Below are 25,806 nucleotides of genomic sequence, written 5' to 3'. Positions count from 1 at the left end.
CCCAGCTCTCCCATGTAACGGAGGTGACATCGTGGGCTCCCATGGCCCGAGCCTTCCTAACAGCCACGGCCTTCCTCCTCGTCACGGTCCTGGAGGTCTGTGAGGAATCCCCGCTGGGCAGAGCCTGGCCTCTGCAATATGCCTGCGTGCTCCCGGAGCAGATCTCGGGCACCTGCTTGGCCCTTGCTGCCGTGCAGTGGTGAACCCCTGAGACCAGTGGCCTTCCAGTGGCCTCTGCAAAGCGCTTAGATGGCAGAAACAACCGCTGTTCCTTTCTGCAGGGCACAGAGCTGCTGACAAACCTTCCCTGCTTTCTGCAAAGAAGCAGCGTTAAGGGAGGGAGGCTGTTGTGCCCTGCAAACGATACAGCTGAAAGGGCCTTAGGAGAGACTGTTACCAGCTGCTGGAAAAGCCACGTGCTGGTTTTATCTGTGTCTTGCTGTTTGCTGTCACCTCTCCTCCCCAGGTGACAGCTAGCCAGCCCTGCGGTCCCCGCTCGAAGCCCAGCGTAGCTGCAAGAGGAGGCGTTGCTCCCGCCAACGGAGGAGCCTGGCTGCGCTGCTGCGGGGTGTCTGCTCAGCATGGCTACGGCCGGGGATTTGGGACGGGGAGGTGGACCTCGCGGGGTCCTCTGCTGAGCAAATGTCTTTAAAGGACAAAGCAATAAACTCCCCTGTTGTCCCGTGGCTCAGCCCTGGGATTGAAGCTGCCAGGGAACCTCTGTGCTGCTCTGCCCTGACACCACGAGCCCTGGCTTCCAGGTACGGGGGTGACAACCCGTGCCCGTTCGGAGCCTGATCTGCTTGCTCTGCCCGTCGCTCTCAGCAGAGATGTTTGCCGCGTTACAGTCAGCTGCGCTTCCAGCACGCCCAGGCTGGGGCCGTGCGGCTGCCGCTGAGCAAACGCTGCAGGCAGCCTGCGGAGGGGAAGCAGCGCTCCTCAATTTACAAATAGCTGAAGGGCAGCTTGCTAATTTGGAGGCTGGGAAGAAAACGACAGAAGTGATGACAAATAGCTTTTGAAGGAGTTGCTCCGACAAGGCTTGTGCAGCACTGTCACCACTGAGTAAGACTGTAGCATCCACAGAAGGGCACAAAAAAGAGAGAGAAGGGAGCTGTGAGGTCTCCTTTTCTGCTGTGGAGAGCACAGAGGCTGCCTTCTTCCTTTTCTCCGGTGCCCTCGCATGAAATACGTGCAGATGCTTGTTTCAGGCCTGTGTGCCTTTGTACGCTGTCGACCGAATGGCATCGAAAGAGCAGAACAGACTTCAAGGTGTGACTCATTCTCTGCTTTTCTGTGCAGCACGAGGCTTCGCAGCCTGCAATTATTTATAGCCTCCTGCGACACGGAGCTGAGGCATCCAGGCACGAAGGGCTCGTTGGTTCCTTCTGGCTTCTTAATGATGCTGCTGCACTTTCACTGCCTTCTGGTCTGTCTGCTGTTGTGCTCTCATTTGAATGGTATGTGCACCTTCCTTGGTGTTGTGGCTCTCCGTGAGCCGGGTGAGCTTAGAAATAACCCCTTTCCCTGACGAGCAGAGCGTGCTGCCGGGCTGGCTCTGGGCAGGCAGAGCTGCCCTTTTCTCGGGGGGGGGCCGCCTTCCTCGCAGAGCCCTCCTCATGGAGCCCTCCTCGTCCTCCGTGTAGCCGGTGTACCGCAAACCCCTTCTGATGAAACCAGTGGTGTGGCAGGAATGGGCAGCTGCCCTGTTTTGCCTGCGAGGGAAGGGTTTGAAGCAGACAAACACGAGTTGGCATCTGTCACGTTCACGCTGCCCTGGGAGGCTGATGGAGAGCCGGCAGCAGGGCTGGGGGCTGCGGGAGCCGAGGGGTTTGTTGTCCACATCAGTGCTAAGGCTGCCTTTATGCTCAACCCCTGCGTGGTTTGAATCGTGCCAGGCCACAGCACACTCAGGATCTCAGAAATATCTTTAGTCTTTTGCCAAGAATCCAAACTTCCACCGTACCTGGGTGTAGCTGCACAGAGCCCCTGCGCTGTGTCTCTGCTGTAGGTTATATCCATAGGGATGGGGAGAGTCTCTTCACAGTGTCTTTTTGCAGTGATGACGTTATGTTATGAACTGGGCTCAAAAAATTGTAAAGTTAAAACATACCCACCGTTCCCCCTGCATTTAGCATAGACAAGGTGCTCTTAGTTTCTGTGCTCAAACCTCTGAGCACTCAGGAGAGCGCAGGGAGAGTTTTTCCTATGGAGACTGCCCATTTGTCTGTACTTTTGCCAGCAGGAGTAGTACTTTGGAGAGGTTCAGGCTATGGCCTTGAGGACAGATGCTGATGACCGCTCCATCTTGCTGGAGCGTGCTGGGAGGCTTTTCACCAGTCTGGATTTTCTCCCACGTGCTGTTCCCTAGCTGGCAGAGAGGTGTGATGCACTGGCCGTAACATGAGCAAAGCAGTCTGCCGCTCTCCTGCACGAGCTTGAGTGCTCTCACTCGTCTGCTGGAAATTCGGAGTGGAACCGATGGCGCATTGCACCATGTGCTCTGGCGCCCAGCTGCACCAGGTGAGTGCTGGAGCCCGGCCAGGCTGCCACTTGCGGTGGAGACAGAGGCCACCTCCGAAGAGCTGGAAATGGCTGCTTGAGAACAGGAAAATCCCCAAAAATACAAATTGGAGGAGGGGAAACGGTGTGTGGCCCAGTGCTGGCAGCAGGCAGTGGGGCTGAAGTCCAGCTCCGTCAGTAGAGAGCTGATGTTGGCGGTGTGGTCCCACAGAGACCTCACCCTCGGTTCAGGCTCGGTGGAGAGGGGAAACCTGCCCAGGTTTTGAAGGTGCTGCTGTGATTTGCGGTATGTCAGCATAACCTTACATTCCAAAACCAAAACTGTGATTTTTCTGCTTGCAATTCCACTTCCCAGCTGGTTCCTGAACTCACTTGACTGGGGTTGACAACTGCTGCTCCACTGCAGGAGCTCAGACCTGCCTGAGCTTTCCAGAGGTGCCTGCTCCATGGCTGGGTACTCTGAAATGGGCACGACTGGGTGCAGTCTCAGGCATGTGGAGTGGTTTGTGCCTGTCCCTCCTATTTCAGCCGTGGAGTACACAACAGAGGAATGAAGGGATGTGCAGTGGGGTGATTTCAGTGTGTGTTGAGGGAGAGGTGAGTTGTCTTGCATTTGGTCCCAAAGCCACGCAGCCATCTGGTCTTATCTTGCAGCTGCAAATTGTCCTCTGGGACTGGTAGGAAGACCCATCCATGCGTGGGCTGTGCTATTTGTAGCATGTCTGGGCTTCAGGAGAGTTTGTGCAGGGCTTTGTTTACAAGCTAGGTATCCATCCAGTGGCTCTGAATGGCTGGTTTTGGGTGAGCAGGACTTGGCTGCCCCAAATGTGTTGCTTTTCTGCTGTTAGCACAGGACGTGTCTCGCAGCCCCTCAGATGCTGCGCGCCGGCTCTGCCTGCTCAGCGGTGAACTCGGGCATGGCACGAAGCAGGGCAGAGATAACGAGAGCATCTCTCAGCCCGAGGAGCTGACGGTGACGGGTCTGCATGAAATGTCTTTTTAAATGTCTCCATAGAGTTGTTCAGCTGTAGGAAAAAATGCCTCTCCAAGCGAGAGGCGAATCGGCATCTGCTGGGCTGCTGCAGGAGCGGCTCAGCGTGGCTGGCTCTGCGGCGTCGCGTTCCTGGGGAAGGAGGGGTGCCGGGGTGCCAGAAAGCTTGCTGTCAGACCCAGATCGATCGCCTGCAGAACTGTGGGTCTGTGTAATTTTCCAGTGCTTTGATCAGCCTGTTTAATAAGTCTGTGTTTGACACTACACATCCATCCTGAGCCCTCCCAGGGGACTCCGGCAAACAGATTGCCGGTGGAGCCTGTACGTGTGTGTGTCTTTCTGTGGAGTCATCGCTGTCTCCCATCGCCAGCGGAGTCGGCTCCCCGGGCTGCCCGCTCGCCGTGTGCCCGGGCAGGGAGCCTGGCAGGACAGGGCAGGCGGAGAGGCGCCGTGGTTTGGTGAGTGCCTGACGCTGCCTTTCGGCAGAGCCCTGTGCAGGGAGGTAGGCGAAGCTTCGCACGGGGACTTTACTGCCGAGTACCAGCTGCAAGGACCCAACCGAGTCACCATGAGCTGGGAGGATCTCCCAAGCCAGACAGCTGCTGGCGTTGCCTGTGGTTTATCCCCACATTCTCTATTGCCTTTAGTATTTTTTGGGGAAAATGTTTGTGTGAAGACTGAGATTTTTTTTGTGAAAAAAAATGCCCCATTTCCTCTGCTGCTTTAGAAATCCTCAGTGTGCCTGCGTCTCGCTCCTAAGCTTTCTCCTTCTTGCTTGGACCGTCCCAGCACAGGGGACCAGCGGGTGCAATCTCCTGTTCCAGCCTTACCCACCCCTCAGAGTGCGCCGAAGGGAAAACTTCTGTGAGTTGTTTGGTTTCTTTACAATCTTCAAGAAACCTGAGAGGAGCGTGTCAGCCTGTTTGTCTGCAGAGCAAAGCAATTATTCTATCTGGAGAAGATGCAGTGCTCTTGCTTGTTAGTTGTTCCATGTCTGATGAGGACATTTTCCTGAAGGCCAGGTGGGGATGTTCTCTGCCTTAAAATATGTTGTCTGAGAGGTTTTACATCCTATCCTGCCATTTAGCCTGCTGATTAATGATGGTGGCTGGACTGATGAGCGCACTGGAGAGAAAGGGGAGAGACTCTTGTGCTGAGCTCGCAGAGGGACCCAAGTCTGGTGCGCTGTTGGCAGTGCCCTCCCCGATGACACTGCAAAGGTCTGCTCTCTGTCCCAGGCTTGGCTGGGGCTGCTGACCCCGTAGACAAACTGGTCACCTGAAATGGTTTCAGACCCCTTTAGCCAGGGGAGCAGCGCCATGTGCATCACTGTGCAGCGTACAGCCACACTTAACTTCCAGCTGTTAAACCACAGATAAACTGTTTACTCCCACAGGCTTAACCTGAGTGACTCTGTATGAGCAGGCTCTTAGCAGCTCCTGATCCGTGCGATTACTGCCACACCATGAGCCAGTTGCTCCTCTGCTGGGAAAATCACCGCGCCAGTAACAGTGATCGTGCCGGTGCAGACCTGGAAGCGGGATTGCAGGCTCCGTGCGCGCTGAGATTTCCCAGCGTTAGCATCAATTGGTTTGCATTCAAGACATCATGTAGCGGAGCCGGATCCTGGTGTTTTCGGAACAAAGGGCTGTGAGCACAGTGGTCCAAATCCTTTCTCCCGCTCTGTTCTATGAATGAACAAAGCGCTCTGAGAAATCCTAATGCAGGCTGCGAGCTGGGCACGGAGCACAGACTGCTCGCTGGTGGTGGCACAGAGATACCACCTCTGTGGTGCGAAAGCTGCATGTTCCCATTTCATCACTAGTCTAGTGATGCTCTTTAGGCTGTTGGTTGGTCTGAGAAGTGAGTCCAAGACAAGTTATTCTGCCTGACTGGTCCCTCCCAGGTGACTTCAGGAAGGCTCTGGATCTACTTTAACAGCACAAGCTGACTCTCCATTGAAGTACTTCACACACCCATGGTTCATGTTTACTTCCATCAAGTGTGGCCTTCTGTTGAGATTAGCCAAACTTCTAATAGACGTCACCGACCTCAGTTTTTCTGGTTTACAAAACTGAAATTGTCCCTCTGTGTAGTCAGCAGAACTGAGGACTCTGCAGGCAGAACAGCTGTACCACTCTGCTGCTGTGGGTCAAAAGACATCTGGGTTCCCTAATCTCCTCTCTGCTTAGGCAGGAATAGAACATGGCACTGCTTTCCTCTTGGGAAACGTTTCTGCTGTGGAGTAAGGTCATGGATGCAGCGGGAGACTGGCTGTTGTGACGTGGGCTCCGCGTTCTCCTGCTGCTTCAGTAACGCCTTTGCTGTGTTGCAGCTGCTGTGGAAGCCTGTGTCTTGTACGGCTTGAAGCGGAGGGCGGCGGGATTCCTACGCAGCAACAAGATAGCAGCTCTGTTCATGAAGGTGGGCAAGAGCTTTCCGCTGGCGGAGGAGCTTTGCAAGAAGGTGCAAGACCTGGAGCAGCTCATCGAGAATGCGTAAGGCACCAGCACTGCCGTTACCCCGCAGGTTGCTTGTGTTTTGGTGTGGGTGTGTGGGTTGGGTACGGCCGTGGATCGCAATGTCCAACTTGAGCCTCTGTAGGAGGAATTGCTCTTTCAGTGGAGCAGAGTCCTGTCTTGGGCTTTCGGTATCCTGACAGAACTGACTGTAAGTTGCAGTTGTGGTTTAAGCTAGGATGGAAAAGTTCTTACTTCCTCAGCCCCTTGTCTCATGCTGAGGAGCAGCTAAGTGTGTTTGCTCCTGAACTGTCACGGTTTATGAACCAGTGCGCTAAGCCAACTGGAACCAAATGTGGTCTGCCTCAATGCGCAGGGCTTGAACCTGCAGTAATTCAACTTCTGTTTGAGAGTGACTTACTCATCCTTGGATGTGAACCAGGGAGATGGATGGTGCAGCTACCTGGGGGCAGGAATCTTTACGCTGCGCTTTGCTTGTGAACTGCTGTCCTCAGGCACCAGTGGAAGAGGTGTGTGGGTTGGAGGACTCTGCTGAGGCAGAGGCTTGTTCTAGGGTGCGTTTACAGTGGGAAACATAATGACTGAAGTCAGTTTTCAAATAAAGATAAGGGCCTCTGGAGTAGGGGTAGAATAGATGAAGGGAGCAGTCTCCAGAGCCCTGTCCCCCGCGGTTCCCTGGGTGTCCCCCAGCGCCACAGCCAGTCACCACCCCACGAGGTGCTGCGAGTGCCGTGGGCTCCTGCAGTGCTCAGGGATGAGCCGGTGATGTTGTCTTTTGCCTTGTACCTCTAAAGACGAAATCAAGTCCAGGGCATCCCGGAGAATGTGCGCAAGATGCCGAAGCTGCCCAACCTGTCTCCTCAAGCCATCAAGCACCTCTGGATCCGCACAGCCCTCTTTGAAAAGGTCTTGGATAAAATCGTGCATTACTTGGTGGAAAACAGCAGGTGAGTGCTGGCACAGGCCAACCATTTGCCCCTCCTAACTCACTACCAGCATCTGCCCCTTCAGGTGGTCCTTGAGGTGTTGCTGGCTGAGCTGTGTCCACGTGGGCCAGAGAAGTCCCTGGATGGGACAGGCCAGTTGTGTCGCTTTGTGCCCACCACGGGGACTCTGACTGATTCCCTGCTGCTGGTGGCTGCTGTAGACTCCCTAAAATAAAGACAGGCCACGCTTGCTGTGCTGACAGCTGGTTGTTGGGGACTGCATCATCCTTGTCTTCTGAAAACTCCATGCTGTGGTGTCCTGTCCTGGGGAGGTGTCATCTCCAGTCCTCGGGATGTTTTCTTAGGAGATAGTGGTGCTTGCAACGTGGTGCAGGAGGGCATCTCTTCCCCTGGAATTTCACGGCTAGCAGAAACGTCCTGTTAAGGGTTTCTTGCCCTCACACCATCAACGAATGATGCAGAAAGAGAAGGGCATTACAGTGATTGAAAACTACTCTCTCTCTCATTTTGCAGTCCCAGGGGGCTGAAATGCTACAGCATTCTGCTCTCTTCTTTCTTCTAGTAAGTACTATGAGAAAGAAGCTCTCCTGATGGATCCAGTGGATGGGCCAATTCTTGCATCTCTATTGGGTAACACTTTCCTCTTACCCTACTTTGATGGCTTGCTTTCCAAACCCGTGTTCCCGGTTCTGTGATCTGGGATGTGAAATGCAGTTGTTTCCTAGTAAGGACTTCAGAAAACTGAGCAGCCCTGGACAGGTAGCCCTGTGGAGTGCGTATAAAGGCCATGTGATGCCCAGCTGCTGAGCGCTGAATAGAGATGGGGAGCGTCAAGGCTGAGCTTGGGGTTTCCTTTTTCTTGCACAGGCTTTAGTAATACTGGTGGGCACAAACCAGGGCTGAGGCCGGGCTCTGGGAAGCAGCATGGGGCTGCAGCACAGGGCTCGGGATGCACGTGGCCGGTCAGGCAGTGGGTTATCCCTCGCTGCCGGGGCTGGCTGACCTCTCCGAGTCCTTCACTGCTGTCATACAATGCAGCAGCAACGTGTGCTAAGCCTGGTGCTTGTTGCCTGCTGTCCCACCACCTGCGCTCCGAGACGCTGGGCTCCGGGGATCTGAGAAGTGACCAGTCATTGGAACACCACCAATGACTTCCTTATGTTTGCTGTTTTCTTCTCTGTGCAGTGGGGCCCTGTGCACTGGAGTACACCAAGATGAAGACCGCTGACCACTTCTGGACAGACCCCTCAGCTGACGAGCTGGTTCAGAGGCACCGGATCCACAGCTCGCACTGTCGCCAGGACTCGCCCACCAAGCGCCCGGCGCTCTGCGTGAGTCGGGGACGGCCAGGCTGGGAGGGACAGTCCCTCGCAGCCCTTTCCTGGGGTGCACAGGCAGTGCTGTCAAGGCTTGAGGCTCTGTCTGTTTGCAAAGGTAGAAAAGTGCAGTTACTTGAAGTCTTCAAGCCCGAAGTGCCGGGAACATGGGCCATGGAGACTGCAGGCGTGCTGGACCGACGCAGCACCACATCACGGGGTCTCCACCCTTTGGGAACAGCATGTATGAACAAAAAGCAAAGCAGTTGAAGTCTGCTCTGTTTATTGCAAACAAAGCACACTCCTGGGGCTTCTCTAAGTACGGAATCAAGCTTGGCCAGAGCCAGGAATCCTCTTAAAGGACACAGAGGGAAACATTTCTAGTAGTGACTTTCTTAAGTGTATAAGTGCAGAGGGAATGAGCTTTCAGGAGAAGCTTTTTGAAAGCAAGAGGCATCTGTGCTGACCTCATGTTTGTAGGTGGATCTCTTCCAGATTCAGAAAAGGCATTCGAGTGGCAGTATGGATGACCGGCCGTCGCTGTCTGCCAGGGACTATGTGGAGTCGCTCCACCAGAATTCCCGAGCCACGCTCCTCTACGGCAAGAACAACGTCCTGGTGCAGCCGGTAAGTACCTGCTGGGGCACCTGCATTTTACAATACTGCTCTGCTCCCCGCCAGGTAATTCTATCCCAAGTTGCTCTTTGACGGAGAAAAGCACAGGCTCATTTCTAATCTGGGAAGGCAGCGACTGGACCGCGTTTGCTGAGGTCCTGGTGATGTGGATCCTCCCAATTGAATGGAAGAGCTCTTCTGTCTGAGTAGAAACAGGCTCCTGTCTTGACCAGAGGCCACAAAACGCCTCCTGCTGTCCCTTCCTGCTTATTGTAGTCAAATAAATGAAGTGCAGATTGCTTGCAGTTAACAGGTGGAGCTGTTCAGCTGCCCAGCGGAGGCAAACTTCTCTCGGCCCCTTTTCGGGCTGGTGGGGTGTCCTCTTGTCTCTGCTGGGGGCTTTGCAGGGCCACTGTGGGTGTCTCACTGCCGGTGAGCGGGTGGGCTCGGGGCAGCAGGCAGGGCTGCGTCGCGGGCCAGGACTGTGCTGCAGGGCATGGCTCAGCTTCAGGTCGCCTGAGGTGGTGCTTCTGCCGTCTTCCAGCCTGCTCTCACCAGCTCACTCTCTCCCTGCCCTTCTCTTCTCAAGCGAGACGACATGGAGGCAATCCCGGGGTATCTGTCCCTTCACCAGACGGCCGACATCATGGCACTGAAGTGGACTCCCAACCAGCTGATGAACGGCTCTGTGGGGGATCTGGACTATGAGAAGAGGTGACTGTCTCCAAGCGTGTCCTGATGTGGGGCAGAGGGGAGGAAAATGTTCCCTGGGTTCAGAGTCTGGATCTGCTGTCCAAAGCCATCCATGAGTTTTCTCACTGACTGCCGAGCAAAGCAATCACCCCTGAGGCTGGAACAGGAGAAGGGAAGGGGAAGAGGCCTGAGGTGGGCTGCGGGAGATGGTGCGGGATGCTGTAGTGTTGCCTGTCTCTGCTGGGAAGCGTTCAGCGAGGGAACGGGAGGGTGCTCGTTTTGAAAGACGCAAAGTGGTTTCATTTGTTGCCCTCGGGAATTTCCTCAGGAGAATGCCCTCTATACACACCACGCAGTGCTTTCCGGTTTATTGTGGTTATTTTAGTCTGGGGAACTGAGGGGTTCATAAACAGGGGAAGAGCATCTGCACAGAGGGAACGTGAGCAGTGCCCAGATAACCATACCTTGGTGACAGAGCGTGTGCCGTTTTGCAGTGCTGTTTCGCTGCAGTCTGCAGCTGATCCTACGTGCAGGTATTCAAAATCCCTTGGATTTAACAGAGTCCCTGGAGCTTGTTCCTCCAGGGGGACTGAAGTCTGCTTAGTTTGCTTGGCAGGGTGTACTGCCATGCCCTTCTGCCTGGGATTGCCTTACGGGCTGCTGGCATTTCTCTTGATAGCGGCAATCCTTTTAACAAACGAAAGAATGATGCCAGGTCCCAATTTGCCTGAGAAATGAAACAAAGCAAGCAAAATCCCTTTCCATCAGCAAACACTCCAGGGAAGCCCGAGTGTTTAGGACGGTGATTTTTCGACCTAGGGTAAAGATCTTCCTCTGCAAAACTTTTTCTCAGTTTTGTTTATTCTCAATTGTAGATTTTTTTATTTTTTTTTTTTACCTATGTTCTTTTCATCTCCCTTTGCTGCTCGGCCCCTGGGCCATTCTGTTATGCCTGGTACTCTCCCCCTAAAATACTATTTTCATCTCTACACTACTTTTCTGAGTTCTTGACTTGGGCATCAGCCTAAGCTCTAACATTTCCCAGTGTCAAGACGTGACCAAGGAAGAGAGGAGTCAGATGACAAAGTAAGTATGAATCTACAAGGAATGACATGATGTACCCCTTCCTGTCCTTAACTGTCTTTATAAGCCTTTATTTTAAGCACTATTTTTGTAAAGTGACAGGTAACGCTGCTCCAAATCTGGAAACTGCTTTGTTGCAAAGAAGTAGGGTGTTATTAAACGCCGACACCCTCACAGAGCAGCGCTCTTGGTAGGCTCTCCACAGAAATGAGACCTTGCGTCAGGCCAGGTGTCTCCTGCCGAGATCCCCTTCCCCGGCTTCCTCCTGGCGTCTCTCTGGCCCGCTGCCCTGCCTGGGGACCAGCAGCTCTCCAGCATTTTCTAGATGTGCTCCGTCACCTCGAGGTGCCTGTGCTGAGGGAGCGCAGTTCTGCGCCAGAAGCAACTGGGACCAAATCTCTTTTGAGCTTTGAAAAACCCCACAAATCGCGAGGGTTTATTTTCCCCTCTCTTGGGGACAGGAGCTCAGCAAAGCCGCAGCCCAGGCGAGGGCTGCACTGCACATTCCCTTGGGGCTCCAGGGCTGCTCCTACCAGGTTCAAGAGGTTCTCCCAGCACCGCAGCAGGACGAGGAGTCCCTTCTGGGGTGCCCAGAGGAGAGTGCTCAGCTCTGCAGGGCTCCGCGTCCCTCCCTGCAATTGCCAGGGTTCATGGGCGCACTGTCCGCGTCTGGGAACGCCGTGAGAGCAGAGAAACAGCCCGGGGCAGGTGGGACTGGACTTGCCCTGATTCAGCTGTAGTGGCAGGGACAGTGGTTTTGGAGGGGTGTTGTCACTTACTCAGGCTGGCTTTGTGGCAGTCCCACTGCTGCTGGGACCTCATCCTTTCTGTAGCTTCCTCTGGTGCCAGGAGAGCTGGAGGCAGGATCTGGAGCTGATGTGGGCAGAAGCAGAGCTTTTTGCGTCCCTGAAGCTCACGGCTTCCTCTCTTTCTCTGTTTCAGCGTGTACTGGGACTATGCCATGACTATTCGCCTGGAGGAGATTGTCTATTTGCACTGCCACCAGCAAGGTAAGGCCAGAGTGGGGCGCTGCTGGAGGGTGTTGTCACCCTGACGTTTGCTTCATGAGGTCTTTGGGTAGTGCCTGTATGTTTTGATTTGGCTCCAGGGCAGATGTCCAGAGCTCTGGGTGGTCACTACTATGTAAGTGCTTCTAGGAAAACCTTTAAACCAGCTCCTGGCTGTGGTCCTTGACTGGGAAGGACTCCCTGCAGAGCAGTGCTGGCTGTTTTTCAAGGGTGCCATCTCCCAGGCAAGCCTTCTCCAGGGCTCCAGACTTGTAATGGATTTAGGGAAGGATCCAAACAAGGAAGAAATTCTTTGTTTCGCACACCAGAAAGACAATTCCCTGAACATTCTTGCCTATCCTCTGCATTTTTGACTGGTAATATCTCCCTCATTCATGTGTGTGTCTTCTTTCTACTGTCACTGTTGCTAATAGTAGACAGCGGTGGAACGGTTGTCTTGGTGAGCCAGGATGGGATTCAGAGGCCCCCCCTGCGGTTCCCCAGAGGAGGGCACTTACTGCAGTTCCTGTCCTGCCTGGAGAACGGCCTCCTGCCCCATGGGCAGCTGGACCCACCCCTCTGGTCGCAGCGGGGAAAGGTAGGCACCCCGAAACCGGGCTTGTTCCTGAGCCTGCGGCACTGCTGGAGTGTCTCAGAGCTGATGAGGGGGACCTTCTGCCCGGCATCAGTGGCTGCTGCATTTTAAACAATCCCCCTCCCAAAACCAAGAAGGAAGGTGGGCTTGAAATACGGCAGTTTGGTTTAGCTCATGGCCCTCACCAGCTAAACAGACCCTTCTGGGCGAATCAGAAGGGATGTGGTTTGGGGGTGCTGGCTGTGGGCATGGCAGGTGTGGTCCTCACGGACCTGGGCACGCCGCACGGATAATACATACCCTGCGCACAAATATATTCACTGTGTGATTGAAAGCTTAATCCGAAGGCTGCTCCAGCACAGGGAACCTGCAAACATCACCTGGGCTGACAAAGCACGTGCTCTTGTTGGGCAGGAGCTCCGCCAGCGAGGCGGTGACCGCGCTGGCTGGTGTGGTCGGGCGCGGGGCGGCTTGTGAAGGGCAGGTTTTGTTCATGTAGGGGAAGGTGTTTCCCAAGCTGAGGAAGCGAAGTCCCCAGGGCTCCTCCGAGTCTGCGTCCGACAAGGAAGATGACGAAGCCACAGATTATGTTTTCAGAATAATCTACCCAGGGACACAGTCTGAATTTGGTGAGTGCTCTGGCGGAGAGCGTTTGAGGTGGGTTCTGACGGGGTGTATGAGCAGCCAGAGACGCAGCACCGACAGGCACGTTGCAGTTCGCCCCAGCAAATGGTTCCAGAGAAATGGGCTTTGCTTGTAACAGCGCCGCCTTTTATTCAACATCATGTACGGGTTGGGATTTTATTTTTTTTTTTTAACCTTTCACTTGCTACTGAGTCCTTCATTTCTGCAGCTGCACAACAGGCCAGGGCTGCCTTAATGGTTGGGAAAAAAAATCTTGCACGTAATTTCAGTAGTGAAGTTCACTTTGGTAATGTTCCTTGGGGGTCGCTTTTCACCACCACAAGCCTCCAGGGCTGATTCTTCTTTTGCTATCACCAGGCCAACTCAGCAAGCGCTGCGTTAAATCCAGCGATGTTTCTTCAGCGTTGCTTCTGCAGCGCAAAGGAGAGGTGCCAGCACCTTTCTCTGTACTGCCAGGTTGGCCCATGTGCCTTCGCTCCGTAGCTCCCAGGGCAAGGGAGAGGGCGCTGCTGGATTCACCAAACCGGAACTCTCTCTTAGTGTCTGGGTGTGAATTATCCGAATGATGTGCTTGGCTGAAGTGGGTGCACATTTGTCCTCACTCTTCTGTGGGATACTGAGAACAATTTTTTTGATCTCTGGGAACATCATAGATGACTTTATAAGGGGGAAAACCAAGAGTGCGATAGAAGATTTGTGGAGCGCTTTTAAAAAGCTATGAAATTTGATTAAAAACTTGTTCCTGTATTTTTGAGGCTAGAAGGGGGCAATCACATCTCCTGTGACTCCTCCATAACATCAGTTAAGATTATGCTTAGTTCTCCCTGCCTTTAGCTGACTAACACAATTCAGTGAGTCAGATGAAAATCTGATTGAAGCTAAAATAGCAGATAGAGATGCTCCTTTCTGTAGCTTTCTTTTGATCTACCCCTTAAAATTCCATCCTGGGGGCCAGATTTTCTGTGAAATGAATTGCTGCAATCTCCTTAGCTGGCATCATCAAAGTCTGCAGTTCCTGTGGACCTTCCCAGAGGGGGGTGGAACTGCACCAGTTCTTTCTTCTCTATAGATTCGTCCTTTCTCCCCTTTCATTTGTGCCCTTGTCCTCTCTCTGTGTCCCTAGTTACCATTAATGGTAATTTTCATCCATTCCTTGCGTCTGTGATCTCCATTGCTGCTGTGAGAGGGAAGATCGCGAGGACTCCAGCTGCAAGCAAGATAGTGGTGATCCCTAAATGGTTTCCGAGTCTCCCCGTCACGTCCCGACCTCCCCTTGGTGCTCTGGGGGCCGCTCGGCATCAGTGTAATGCGACTGTTGTTTCTGTCTGGTACTATGGCTTGCCAGTGTTGTCACTTGACAATTCCTGCAGAGGTGTCCCCTGTCACTGCTGACCATCGCTGACCTATCGGCACCTGCTCAATATGAGGGAAATAGGAATATTTCAACATTTTTCTTGCTAGCATCAGTTATTCAATATCACAAGCAGGAAGAGTCCAGGGGTGAGTGAGGAAGCCCTCTCCCAGCTCAAGCTGGAATTTCTACCGTGATTATTTCCAAGGAGAAGCAAATAGGATTATTCTTCATTAATCTTTGTCCACAGCCCACAGTTCACCCTCATCACGACGGCCCGTTCCAGGCCAGGCGAGGCGCTGAGCTGCTCAGGGTGGGGGCGGCTCGGCTCTCGGGGCCGCACAGTCCCCTCGCGCTGGCTCTGCGCCCGGCCGGTTTGCGGGGCGATGCCGGAGCAGGATCCGAAGCCATTGCAATAGCACTTTGGAGTTTAAGCGGGGATTTAGCAAGTGACAACATGAAGAGCTTCTTGCTCCTGCTGTCCCTCTCAACTTCTTCGTCTAAGTCTTTATCTCCTGTTTGTGATTTGGATGCTCTCATCTTGAATCTTGGATGGGATCCTAATGTTTGAGAGATGGGGGCTGTTCCCTTTTGGTGATCGGCTCTTCCTGGGACAACAGTTGATTTCAATCATGTTTTTTGTCATCTGTGTGACAGTCTGTTGCAGCCCCTTCTCTCGAGTCTCTCTGGGTTTGGTGTTTGTTTTCTGCCTTGGTCGGCTCTCAGCAGTTTAAGATTACCTTGCTGAAGGCGCTGTAGTTAATTAGCAGAAGGTTCTCGCTGTCTCTCATCAATGCTCTTTGTTTCCTTTCCTTTCTCCTGAGCTCACCAGTGCTGTGATTACCTGGCGTGGGTCCTACCTGGTTGCTGGAGTTTCCTTGGGAATTGTGTGGGATGCTGCGTTTGCTAATTGAAACTCTCCTCTCTCTTGACCTCCTGTGGCTCACCTGACACCGGGGCAGTGCCAGACGGTAGCTGATGCTCCTCTCTCTGCCCTCTTACAGTGCCCCAGGACCTGATGGACACGTCGGGTGCTGGCCTGCCTCCCATGTGGCAGCCCAGCACCCGCAAGTCCTCCTGCTCCTCCTGCTCTCAGAGTGGCTCCTCCGATGGTGGGCCATCCAACGGCTGCAGCCACGAAAGGTATGACAGCTCTGCTGCTGCTTGCTTTGAGAAATACAGGTGAAATGAAACCAAGTTTCCAGGGAAAGCCCAGCTAGATGGCTCAACGAGAGCAATTATGGTGCAAGTGGTGTCTCCGGCCTCACACTCGGCTAGGTTGTCCAGGGAGCATTTGCAAGTGCCAATGGGACATGTCCAGGCTGAAGTGAGGCTTGTGTCCCTCATCTGGGACATCTCGGCTGCTCTGTGGCCGTGTCCTGGCAGCAAGAATTGCCGCTCCCAAGCTGAGCAGAGGTCCCATGGTGCACCTCTGAAGGCAAAGCTGGAACGGTCAGATCAAAGCAGGGGCTGAGGGCATGCGTGGGAGCATTTCCTCTCCTCACATCCAGTGTGTTTTTATTGGCAGAGCTCCACTGAAGCTCCTGTGTGACAATATGAAGTACCAGATCCTCTCCCGGGCGTTCTATGGCTGTGAGTACTTGTCACATCCACGATGCCTTGAGATGTCTGATGGGCAATGTGTCCTGACCTCTGGGCTAGCAGTGGTGCTGAGGCAGCAGGGCAGTGGCCAAGGGTACTGGGACCAGTTTGTTGCATGCAGGGCCCTGTGTACCCATGCTCCGGATTGGGAGCAAACACTGGAACTTTGACCCTCGGACTTCAGCCCAGCGAGCAGCTGTGCTGGTGGTACAAGACGATGAGATACTGACCTGTCCCAGTAGACTCCCTGCTTTGCTGCTTGGGCTGCTTGTGGCTTCAGAGGATGTCCATCAGGGACCAGATTCATCAGAGCTTTCTCCTGCACTTCATCCTCGTAGCTCCCTGAGTTCCCCAGCTGAATGTTTGCTTCTGCCTGTTGCAGGGCTGGCGTATTGCAGACACCTCTCCACGGTGCGAACCCACCTATCTGCGCTGGTTAACCACAACATCGTGTCTCCTGATGTGCCCTGCAGTGCCAGCTCAGGACTGACTGTGGACATATGGCAGAGATACCTGCAGGACAGCACGGTAGGGATGGTACTCTTGGGACGTGTCAGTTGTGGTGCGCATCGAGAAGTTTATAGAATCATGGAATGGTTTAGGTTGGAAGGGACCTTAAAACTCATCCAGTTCCACTCCCTGCCCTGGGCAGGGCCACCTCCCCCCAGCCCAGGTTGCTCCAAGCCCCGTCCAACCTGGCCTTGAACACCTCCAGGGATGGGGCAGCCACAGCTTCTCGGGGCAACCTGCCCCAGGGGCTCACTACCCTCAAAGTTCCCTGAGAAGAGGTCAGAGCCTGCCCCAGGCTGCCCAGAGCCCAGGACTCCTAATCCTCCACACGTGGAAGCCGGGGAACGAACGTTGCTCTCCTTAATGTGCTTCTGTTCAGAGCTGCTCTGTGGCAGTGTGTCACCCGGAGTACTGTGGTCTTGAGCGGGGTCCCAGCACGCTGTTATGGCAGGATGGCTGGAGAGCAGTGGCCAGTGTCACAGTCCTGACAGTTATCAGAGGCACAGCAGTGACCTTGAGTGACTTTGGTGGGCCACTTTCTGGTTGCAGTGAGCCAGTGCTTCCCAAAATGTCCACCCGCGGGGCCCTCTGGCTCTGCTTATGCTCGAGCAGAGATCTGAGAGATCATCTGCAATGAATGGGGAGCGAGTTTGCGGGTGGTCAGAGTCCGGGCAGCACTCTGGTGCTAAAGGGTGGCATGACCAGGCTGGGGTTGTCCTTGTCATCTGCTCTGTGCCAGGCTCTGGTCCTGCCTGTGTCTGTGCACTGACTTGGAGCTCTTCCTACAGACTTACGAGGACCAGGAGCTGCTGCGGCTGATCTACTACGGCGGGATCCAGCACGAGATCAGGAAGGCTGTCTGGCCCTTCCTTTTGGGCCATTACCAGTTTGGGATGACGGAGGCAGAAAGGAAAGAGGTTGGTGTGGGTGTGCTGCCAGCTCAGCAGCCTGGTGTATTGCGGTCACATGCCCGGGATATTTCACAGCTCGACGTGTCCGTATGCCAGAGTCCGCCCTGGGAACCCACTGGGCATTGTGTCCCCTTTGTGCTGCGGCTGTAGACAGGAGGTGGGAGAAGAGCTCAGGAATTGATTCAGCCCAAGCGGGACGCTCCCCTGTGCAGCTGTTGGTCGCTCACGTGCAGTGCCCCGTGCACCTCTGGAAGGCAGGAAGGACATGGATGGTCATTTTTCTGTCCCAGTTTTTGTGAGGTTTTGTGGGTCTGGCTCTGGCTGTCACTGTGCCGGAGATGGGTGACTCTGTGTCCCATATAGCCATGGTTAATGCAAGTGTGCACTTAACTTGTCAGTGCAGGGCTGTTTGGGGGGTGGAAGGGGCACTGATTTTGGGGTTTTTCCAGGGGCATCCGTTCAAAGACCCTCTGTCTCTCCAAACGCTGCAGGCTGATGACCAGATGCGCAGCTGTTACGAGCACACCATGGCGGAGTGGCTGGGCTGCGAGGCCATCGTCCGGCAGCGGGAGAAGGAGTCGCACGCGGCAGCTCTGGCCAAGTGCTCCTCCGGGGCCAGTCTGGATTCCCACATCCAGCGGATGATGCACAGGGACTCGACCATCAGCAATGAGGTGAGGGCGCGGGGGCTCGGGAAGGGCTGTGCCCACCCAGGCTCCGTCTCGGCTTGTGCTACAGAGAGGGATGGAGGTACCCTTGTTGCTCACTCTCCTTCCCTGACCTCTGCCTGTCTCTGTGCTTCCTTACTCACTGTGATCCGTGCAAGTTAGGATTGGAGCTTTCTTGCCCGTTTTCTTTCTTCTGCTCTTCCTGAGCGTTTAGCAGTAGGCGTGGGCATCTCCTGCAGTGTGACCCCAGTTTCCGTACCGTGTGGTACCGCACTGACCGAGAGGTTTTGGTCTGCAGCCTGAGCGGTGTATTGAAGGTCTAACAAATTTGCTTTGGTTCTTGCAGCCGCAGTATCCGCAGCGGCACTGTACAGCACTGCATCCGTGACCCCGGGTGAGGGTGCTGGGCACAGGAGGCCTGAAAGGGGGGGACAGCAGGGAGAGGGCAGGGGGTCCGGGCAGAGGGCAGCGGGTCAGCCATGACCCCAGAGCTCGTTTGTGGAGCCACGCGTCCGAATCCAGGCGCTCTCACCAGTCCCGTGAAACGTTCCTTGTGGGTACTTCTGGAGAACAAGAGAGATGCGATACCCAGTTTGCGCTCCTGGGGCACATCAGGATTAGCTCCCTGGAAGTCGGTGCTGAAGTAGAGGGAGGGAGGAGGACCATAATTTTGGCCCTGAGGGGCTGTGAAACATGTCAATTGGCTTCTTGGCTCCCTCTTCCATCAGCTGCTCAGCACGGAAGCAGCCTGAGCTGCTGCCTGTGGGCAGGAGGAGTGGGGTGGCTCTAAGTCTGGGTGTGAAGGAGACTGTGGGGCTTGGAGCAGCGGTGGCCACCATGCCCCAGCACCCAGCTCCATGGGACTGGCTTTTAGCAACGCAGTGAGGAGCTAGATACAAAGCCTGAACCAAAGGGTGTGGAGGGAAAAGCCTGTCAAGGAAAGGCAGTCCTGGGAACAGAGTGCAGGGAGCGTTTCCCTTGGAGGAGAACAGCCCGGCGCAGCACGGCGAGCAGCGCTGGGTTATCTGACCTCACGCTGCCGCACCGGAGGCGAACGGAGGCCAAGCCAAAAAGGGCCCGGTAGGTGCAGCACTGGAGACTTTGTCTGGTTTCCCCTGGGGAGACCACGTGGATGCTTTTGGAAAGAGATGAGTTCAGCCCCAACCATGCGGGCTGTGTGTGTGTACAGAGAGGGAGAGGTGGAGGGAGGGCAAGTGCGGAGCGGGGTCTGTGCGCAAGAGCTGGATGGCGCAGCTCTCGCGGGGGAGCAGAGGTGGGCTGCGCGGTCGGTGTGGCTGAAGCCCCGTGGATCGTTCCCACAGCATCTGTGCTGCGGTGGCTCTTTAGTATCCACATCCGCCTGTTCTGGGAACGCGCGCTGGGAGGGGAGCTGGCAGAGTTAATGCGCGCAAAGGTTCTCCCTTTTCCCATCTCAACCTGAGATTTCCTGTTATAAAACACTCCCATGGCAATGGAGGAAAACTGTCGCCCTTCCTCTCTCCATCAGAGCCCTGCCCAGCAAACACCCACAATACTGGGGTGGGGATGGCTCCTGCTGCCGTTCTGAAAGCGCCGTGTTTTCTTAAAACCCTATTGTTTGTGTGTGATGTCATTGCAATGCTCGGTCCATCCCCACGCGCGCAGCCTGAGCAGCCGCGGGCTCCTGCGCCGCAATCCGCCTGGCGCAGGGGTGGCTCGGATGACAGGGAGGACTCGCTCTTAAGCGAAGGCTCGTTGCTCAGAGGGAATCCACGAGGCAGAGCACTGAACTGGTTGCTGCAAAGCCCGACGCTTCCTTCTGTGCTTCAGCTGGAAGCCAGAAAAGGGTGCTGTTGACTTTTAGAGGGGCTGCCTGGACTGAGTCTGGCTTAAAACATCAATATTTGTCCTTTAAGAAAAGGAAAAAGCATTAATATGCTTAGAGGGACTGGTTTATAGCCTGTGACTTCATCGTTTATGTAAACTAAGATGGGGCGAGCTGCATTGCTGCCAAATTAGGACAGAGATTTGTAGAAATTTGCACTCCAGGGAGACAGTGTGACCTCTCAGAAGGCCAGAAGAAAGCAGTTCCTTTCAGACCCAAACAAACAGTGTTTGAACAACTGGATTGGCCCGGGACTTTGGTTTTTTGTCATCTTCTCCAGCAGTAAATGTCAGTGGCGGGCAGAGGGAGGGTGCTGTGCTGTGTGACACATGCACGGCACAGTTGACATGATGTGGACATCTTTCATGGGACAAATATGAGAATTTATTGGATGCATTTTCTGCTTGTTCTTTACATGCAGATGTGCCCATCTCTGATAGCATGGCTTGAGTCTCCCCCTGCTCCAGACACCACGCTCTTTGCCTTTTCACTGGCCTTTTCCCTCTCTCTTGCAGTCTTCTCAGAGCTGCAGCTCTGGCCGACAGAATCACGCCCGGCTGCAGAGCGACTCCAGCTCCAGCACGCAGGTGAGTGGCAGCGCTTTGTCCCTTCTTGCTCATACAGACATCGGCCACGCGACAGCGTATGGCTCTCTGCCCCGGCTTGGGCTGATCGCTAGTCGATAACCATAATGATCTCTGGCAAACAGAAGCAGTAGTTGGAGGAGGTAAATGACTCACAGACCTGGCTCTGGAGCCACCAGGGTCAGCACTGCGCACCGCTTGGCGGTGTTTAATCTTACCAGCCTGCTCTGCCCAGGTTCAAAGGACCAACAACCATGTGGCCTTCACACTTGAGGGCCCTTGGCTGCTCCGTATGTTAGTAACCATGTGTTTAACCAACCTGTTTAAATGATGTTCTGCCCAATATATCACGCTGAGTAAAGCGTTGTCCCTTGGAGCAGGGACTGTGGGCTCCGAGTTGTGCAAATGACCAAGCGCTGACCTGCCAAAACCAGGCAGGGGAACCTAAAGGCTGAGGACCGTGCCCAGAAATTCCTCCAAGAATCTGGTTAAAGTGGGACGGAGAGCTAGATGCTCAGGCTGAAGTTGTCTCTCATTATAGCGGAGGTGTGGAGCCACAGCCAGGCGCAGCACTAGGGAGTTAAAATGCCCTCAAGTCCTCCGAGCTTTCTTCCACTGGTTGCTTGTATGAGCCCTGCACACATAGAGCACACCTTCATCCCTCCCCACCGTTGGGAACGCGGGCATTACGTCCCCAAGAGCCGCATTCAGCAGTTTAACTGCTGAATGCGGCTCTTGGGGACGTAATGCCCGCGTTCCCAACGGTTTGCTGAATGCAGTTTGCTCGCTCTCACGTGGCTCTCTGCTCGTGCTGCGCAGGTGTTTGAATCTGTTGATGAAGTGGAGCAGACTGAAGCAGATGCTCAGCTGGAAGATGGCAAACAGAGCAAGATCCCTAACGGGACAGTTCCCAATGGCACGTGTTCCCCTGATTCTGGCCACCCCTCTTCCCAGAACTTCTCCATCGCATCGGGTTTCTCCGAGCGCAGCTTCAGCAATGAGGACAGCGCCCTGGAAACCAACAAATCCTCGGCCAGCTCTCAGGGAAAGGCCGGCGGGTCCGATGTGCCAGCCCCACCGGACCCGGATGGTGCCCGGCGAGAGGAGAAGCTGCAGGGCCAAGACAGCCTGGAAGGTGAATTCCCCACCGGTGGAAGCGTGGACTTTGTTCCCGTGGGTGAGAGCTCGGCAGGGGTCCTGCGTGATCGTGACCCGGTGGCCCTGACTGTGGTAGAGAGCTGGGCAGACAGCGAAGCCGAAAAGCAAAGCTTGGTGGAGAGTGAAGGTAACCTCTCTGAGGAGCCGGAGATGGAGAGCTTGTACCCGCAGCTGGATTCTCTGGCTGTGGCTGACCTGACCAACAGTGAAGCATCTGCTGTCTGCTCCACGGGTGTCACCTACTCTGTAAGTATCTACTTGTTTGCTGAGTGGGTTTCTTCCTGCGTGCCTCCCTATTTGCCCTGTGCGAATCCTGCAGTTGTGCGTCCAGGGGCTCTCCGCCTTCCACCTAAACCCTGCCCTGTTGCTCCGTTGCCCTTGCAACTTTCTTTTTGGTTTTTATTTGAAAACAACTCACCTTTGCTTTTGTTTTGGGCAGCCAGAGCTACTGGATATGTACACGGTGAACCTGCATCGCATTGAGAAGGACGTGCAGCGGTGTGACCGCAACTACTGGTACTTCACCCCTGCGAACCTGGAGAAACTCCGCAACATCATGTGCAGGTGGGAGCCGTGGGGGTCAGGGTGGGGGCCCACCAGCCCTCCCCGCGACGGCAGCGGGCTCCTGGCACTGCTGCTCGGTGTCCCTGAATTCACCTTGAGGCTGGAGCCTCAAACTTCGTCCTGGTCACTGAGTTTTGCCTCTTTGACTTCCTCCCCCAAATCCCATCGTCATCCCAGAACTGGGGCCGCAGCTCCAAGGAGCTCCTGGTCGGCGGACCGAGGAGTCCTGCCTTGTGCTGCTCTGCCCCGTGACTGCCGTGGGTCGGGTCGTTGGACAACGCAGAGGGTTCCCTGGGGCTGCCCAGGCGTGCTGCCGCGTGGCTGAACCCGGCGCAGCCCGCCTGCTCTCTGGAATACGGCTGGAAAATGTTTTAATGAGGATCAGCCCACAGTAGTGCTAATGAGGCAGCGCCTGAAGCGACCCAGTGGTTAGCGCCTGCCCAGGAGAGAGCCATACCTGGGTGCGTTTCTGATTCGCTTTGCTTAGTCCCTGTGAGTGAGAGGTTGCTGTGTGACATTCACTGACTCAAACCAACTCCAGCTCAGCAGCCGCGGCTGCTTTGGGGGCAGCGAAGGCTGAAATATTATTACTCATCTTGCAAATATGAGGAGAAGCTGCTATTTCATTAGAGCTGTCGCTTTATCTGACAGCCAGAGTTGGAGATCTCTGCTGAGATGAGACCTGCAATACAGCAGATTTTGGAGAACTTGTGGGCAGGATGGAAAAGGCCGTTGCCTTGTGCCAGCAGTGCATCCGAGTCCTTTCTGAACACATTTTGACTTGCTACCAAATATGGGAAGATATCTCTGCAGGGCTGGTTGCTTCCTGGGACACGGGGTCCAGGGAGGCGAAGCGGGCTGTGTCGGGCAGAGAGCCACGAGGGTGAATCCAGGAGGAAGGGGGAGAAGGAGAGATAAATTAACAAACTCTATCAGTCTCTGCCCTTTGACCGACCCCCCCTGCCTTGCTGTGCTTTTTGATTTCACTTTTCCGTCTGCTGATTTTCTTGCAGGAGCCACGGCACAGCCCTGCATCAACACCCTGACGTGGTCGTGGCCACAGCCGTTGCAGGGTGTTGATCCAGGGCTGTGCCATGCATGGCTTACCTGAAAGTCATCACAGGAACTTAATCATTCCCAAGCCAGCTGTAGAGGAATGGAGCACAGGTGTAACAGAATAAACATGTCTGGTTTGCCCTGCCTGCCACCACGCGTTGGTGGCACCATGTGGGAAACGCTAGCGTCCCAGGAACGGAGGCAGGGCACGGGCGAGCAAGGTGGCAGGCTGTGGCACTTGTGTGTGGCAAGGGAAGGGCTCACGGGCCACCTTTCCTGCTCTCTCCCACAGCTACATCTGGCAGCACATTGAGATCGGCTATGTGCAGGGGATGTGTGATCTGCTAGCCCCACTCCTGGTCATCCTGGATGACGGTGAGTAGGTGGCTCTGCTCCGCTTTCCCCATACCTTTGTGGGAACACGTGGTGGGATCTGCTGGGCTGATCGTGGTGGCCCTTTGTGGTGGGAAGGTCCCATGCTGAGAGGTGCGGAGCAGCTGGTGGCAGGATCCCGTTTGTCCTTGATGCTGTCTGACTCCCAGGAGCCCAACCTGGAGACAGCATGTACGTTTTGCAGCGTGAGCTGTCTTTCCAAGGCCGTGCCCCTGGCTGCGTGTGGAGCGAGGAGGGATGTTCCTGCCGTGGGTGGATGTTGGGATGCGGGTGCGGGTGCAGCAGTGTCCGGGGAGCCCAGCAGTGACCGTCTCTCTTCCCCGCGCAGAGGCTCTGGCTTTCAGCTGTTTCACCGAGCTTATGAAGAGGATGAATCAGAACTTCCCCCACGGAGGAGCCATGGACACCCACTTTGCCAACATGAGATCGCTGATCCAGGTAGGGGGGTCCCGGCACAGGCTCAGCAGCCTCTCAAACCAGAGGGGGCAAGCTGTTCTTGGGACGGGGGTCTCAGAGGGGCTGAGAGGAGCTTTCGGTGGTGGGAAGCAGGAGGGAGAGCAGGGAGCTGTAAAGACAGCCTGGCAGTAACGTGCCAGGATTGCCTGGGAGGGAGAAGCTGGGTGGAAGATGTGGTGGTGCGGCAGGAGAGCAGTGGGACTGGAGGAAGGCAGGCAGCGGAATGGCTGGCGCCTCTCGTGTGCACCAAGTGGGTTTCTTTTTGCTTTTCTTGGCAGATTCTGGACTCTGAGCTCTTCGAGCTGATGCACCAGAACGGTGATTACACTCACTTCTACTTCTGCTACCGATGGTTTCTCCTGGACTTCAAGAGAGGTGTGTGCTGGGAGGGAGGCAGCTGAGACCAGCCAAGGGGAGGGAAGGCAAGGTCTGCCGTGCTTCCGCGCTTCTCAATACACTCGGCAACCTCAGTTGCTTGAACATAACTTTTTACCACGTGTTCCTGTTTTGCTCTTCTCTGGTAGATTTGTGGCTGACGTTTCTGTCTAGGTACAGAACCTGTTGTTCCAGAGCGGCCGGTGAGCCTCCACCGGGTTTGTGTCCTGGAGCCTCTGCCACCTGCTGCAGGCCAGAATATTTGTCTCCGCAGATGACTGACTTATTGCTTCCAACTGGAACAGGTTCTTGCGAGGAGAAACCACCCAGCACGTCTTCCCAGCGCTGCTGTGAAGTCTGTGAGTCAGGATGATTGTAAATGCGTGGCTGGTGTACTAACTGCTGGGCTTCTTCCTCTGGTAACAGAGCTGGTGTACGATGACGTCTTCGCCGTCTGGGAGACCATCTGGGCAGCTGCACACGTTTCCTCTGCACACTATGTGCTCTTCATAGCCCTGGCTTTGGTGGAAATGTACCGGGACATAATCTTGGAGAACAACATGGATTTCACAGACATCATCAAGTTTTTCAACGGTACGGTTTGTGTTCTGTTGGGCTGAATTTGTGGCAGCTGCTCGGATGTGGGCAGCACATCTCTGTCTGGCTACAGACAGTCACGTCCGGGCTATACTGGTAAATGTTTAAAACAAACAGAGCGGTGTATGGTTGTGCGATGCTGATATTTGGAACATGGTGGTAACGAGACCCCTTGCCCCCAAACTGTCAGGCTCTGAGGGGGTCAGATGGTGCCTGGGGGAAGCCACCATGCCATCCTTGGCACCAGCCCCCCTTGCCATGCTTGGAGGGAGCTGTGAGCGTAGGTTGTGCTTTCTGCTGGCTGTAGTCACCCCGAGATGAGGCGGTTAATGATGGCTCTTCAGAGTCAGGTGTCTCTTCGAGGGATGGTGCTTGGGAACTTGCGTAGGAATTCGCAGGTTCAGCTCCCGCCCGGCGCTCGGCTGGGAAGAGGAGAGCTGGGAGGCTGGGGGGGCTCCTCGAGCCGCCGGGCTCCGCGGGTCTAGCCTCTCTGGGGGTTCCTTCTGTCTGTGTTCCAGAAATGGCTGAGCGGCACAACACCAAGCAGATCCTGAAGCTGGCTCGGGACCTTGTCTATAAAGTCCAGACTCTGATCGAGAACAAATGAAGGCCACGGGGAAGACGAGGCATCCAGACAAAGAGCCGGGACTCCCCTTCAATGCTTCTTCCCCTTCTCCTTTTTCTTGAAGTGCCACACCTGTGGAAATAAGGTAGTTGGACACATGCTGCTGTCTAAACTGGAAGTACCCTTAGCTCTCCGAGTGCTGTGTTCAGTGTTAGGTCCAGGGGCCCCGGCTCAGATCTTCGCGGCCTTCTTCAGTG

At 54.9% G+C, this 25,806-nt stretch overlaps 1 protein-coding gene across 1 annotated transcript in view; it reads left to right on the top strand.

Annotated features, from left to right (window-relative positions):
• The window catches only part of SGSM1 (small G protein signaling modulator 1), a 46,436-nt gene extending 20,845 nt beyond the window's left edge, over window positions 1-25,591 (top strand). Inside the window, exons 4-25 of the mRNA XM_009889172.1 lie at window positions 5,850-6,012; window positions 6,789-6,941; window positions 7,504-7,571; window positions 8,127-8,272; window positions 8,753-8,884; window positions 9,462-9,586; window positions 11,591-11,658; window positions 12,090-12,253; window positions 12,750-12,879; window positions 15,251-15,389; window positions 15,775-15,839; window positions 16,231-16,376; window positions 17,147-17,275; window positions 17,761-17,943; window positions 20,317-20,388; window positions 21,205-21,789; window positions 21,983-22,107; window positions 23,456-23,538; window positions 23,885-23,994; window positions 24,291-24,387; window positions 24,814-24,981; window positions 25,503-25,591. Coding sequence (XP_009887474.1) covers window positions 5,850-6,012; window positions 6,789-6,941; window positions 7,504-7,571; window positions 8,127-8,272; window positions 8,753-8,884; window positions 9,462-9,586; window positions 11,591-11,658; window positions 12,090-12,253; window positions 12,750-12,879; window positions 15,251-15,389; window positions 15,775-15,839; window positions 16,231-16,376; window positions 17,147-17,275; window positions 17,761-17,943; window positions 20,317-20,388; window positions 21,205-21,789; window positions 21,983-22,107; window positions 23,456-23,538; window positions 23,885-23,994; window positions 24,291-24,387; window positions 24,814-24,981; window positions 25,503-25,591 — 3,140 coding nt within the window. The remainder of the gene's footprint in view (window positions 1-5,849; window positions 6,013-6,788; window positions 6,942-7,503; window positions 7,572-8,126; window positions 8,273-8,752; window positions 8,885-9,461; window positions 9,587-11,590; window positions 11,659-12,089; window positions 12,254-12,749; window positions 12,880-15,250; window positions 15,390-15,774; window positions 15,840-16,230; window positions 16,377-17,146; window positions 17,276-17,760; window positions 17,944-20,316; window positions 20,389-21,204; window positions 21,790-21,982; window positions 22,108-23,455; window positions 23,539-23,884; window positions 23,995-24,290; window positions 24,388-24,813; window positions 24,982-25,502) is intronic.
• The last annotated feature ends 215 nt before the right edge of the window (window positions 25,592-25,806 follow it).

This window comes from Charadrius vociferus, unplaced genomic scaffold, assembly GCF_000708025.1.
Source record: "Charadrius vociferus isolate BGI_N301 unplaced genomic scaffold, ASM70802v2 scaffold567, whole genome shotgun sequence".
NCBI lineage: Eukaryota > Metazoa > Chordata > Aves > Charadriiformes > Charadriidae > Charadrius > Charadrius vociferus.
The sequence above is the reverse complement of the archived record's forward strand: the minus strand, read 5'-3'. Positions and strand labels throughout refer to the sequence as shown.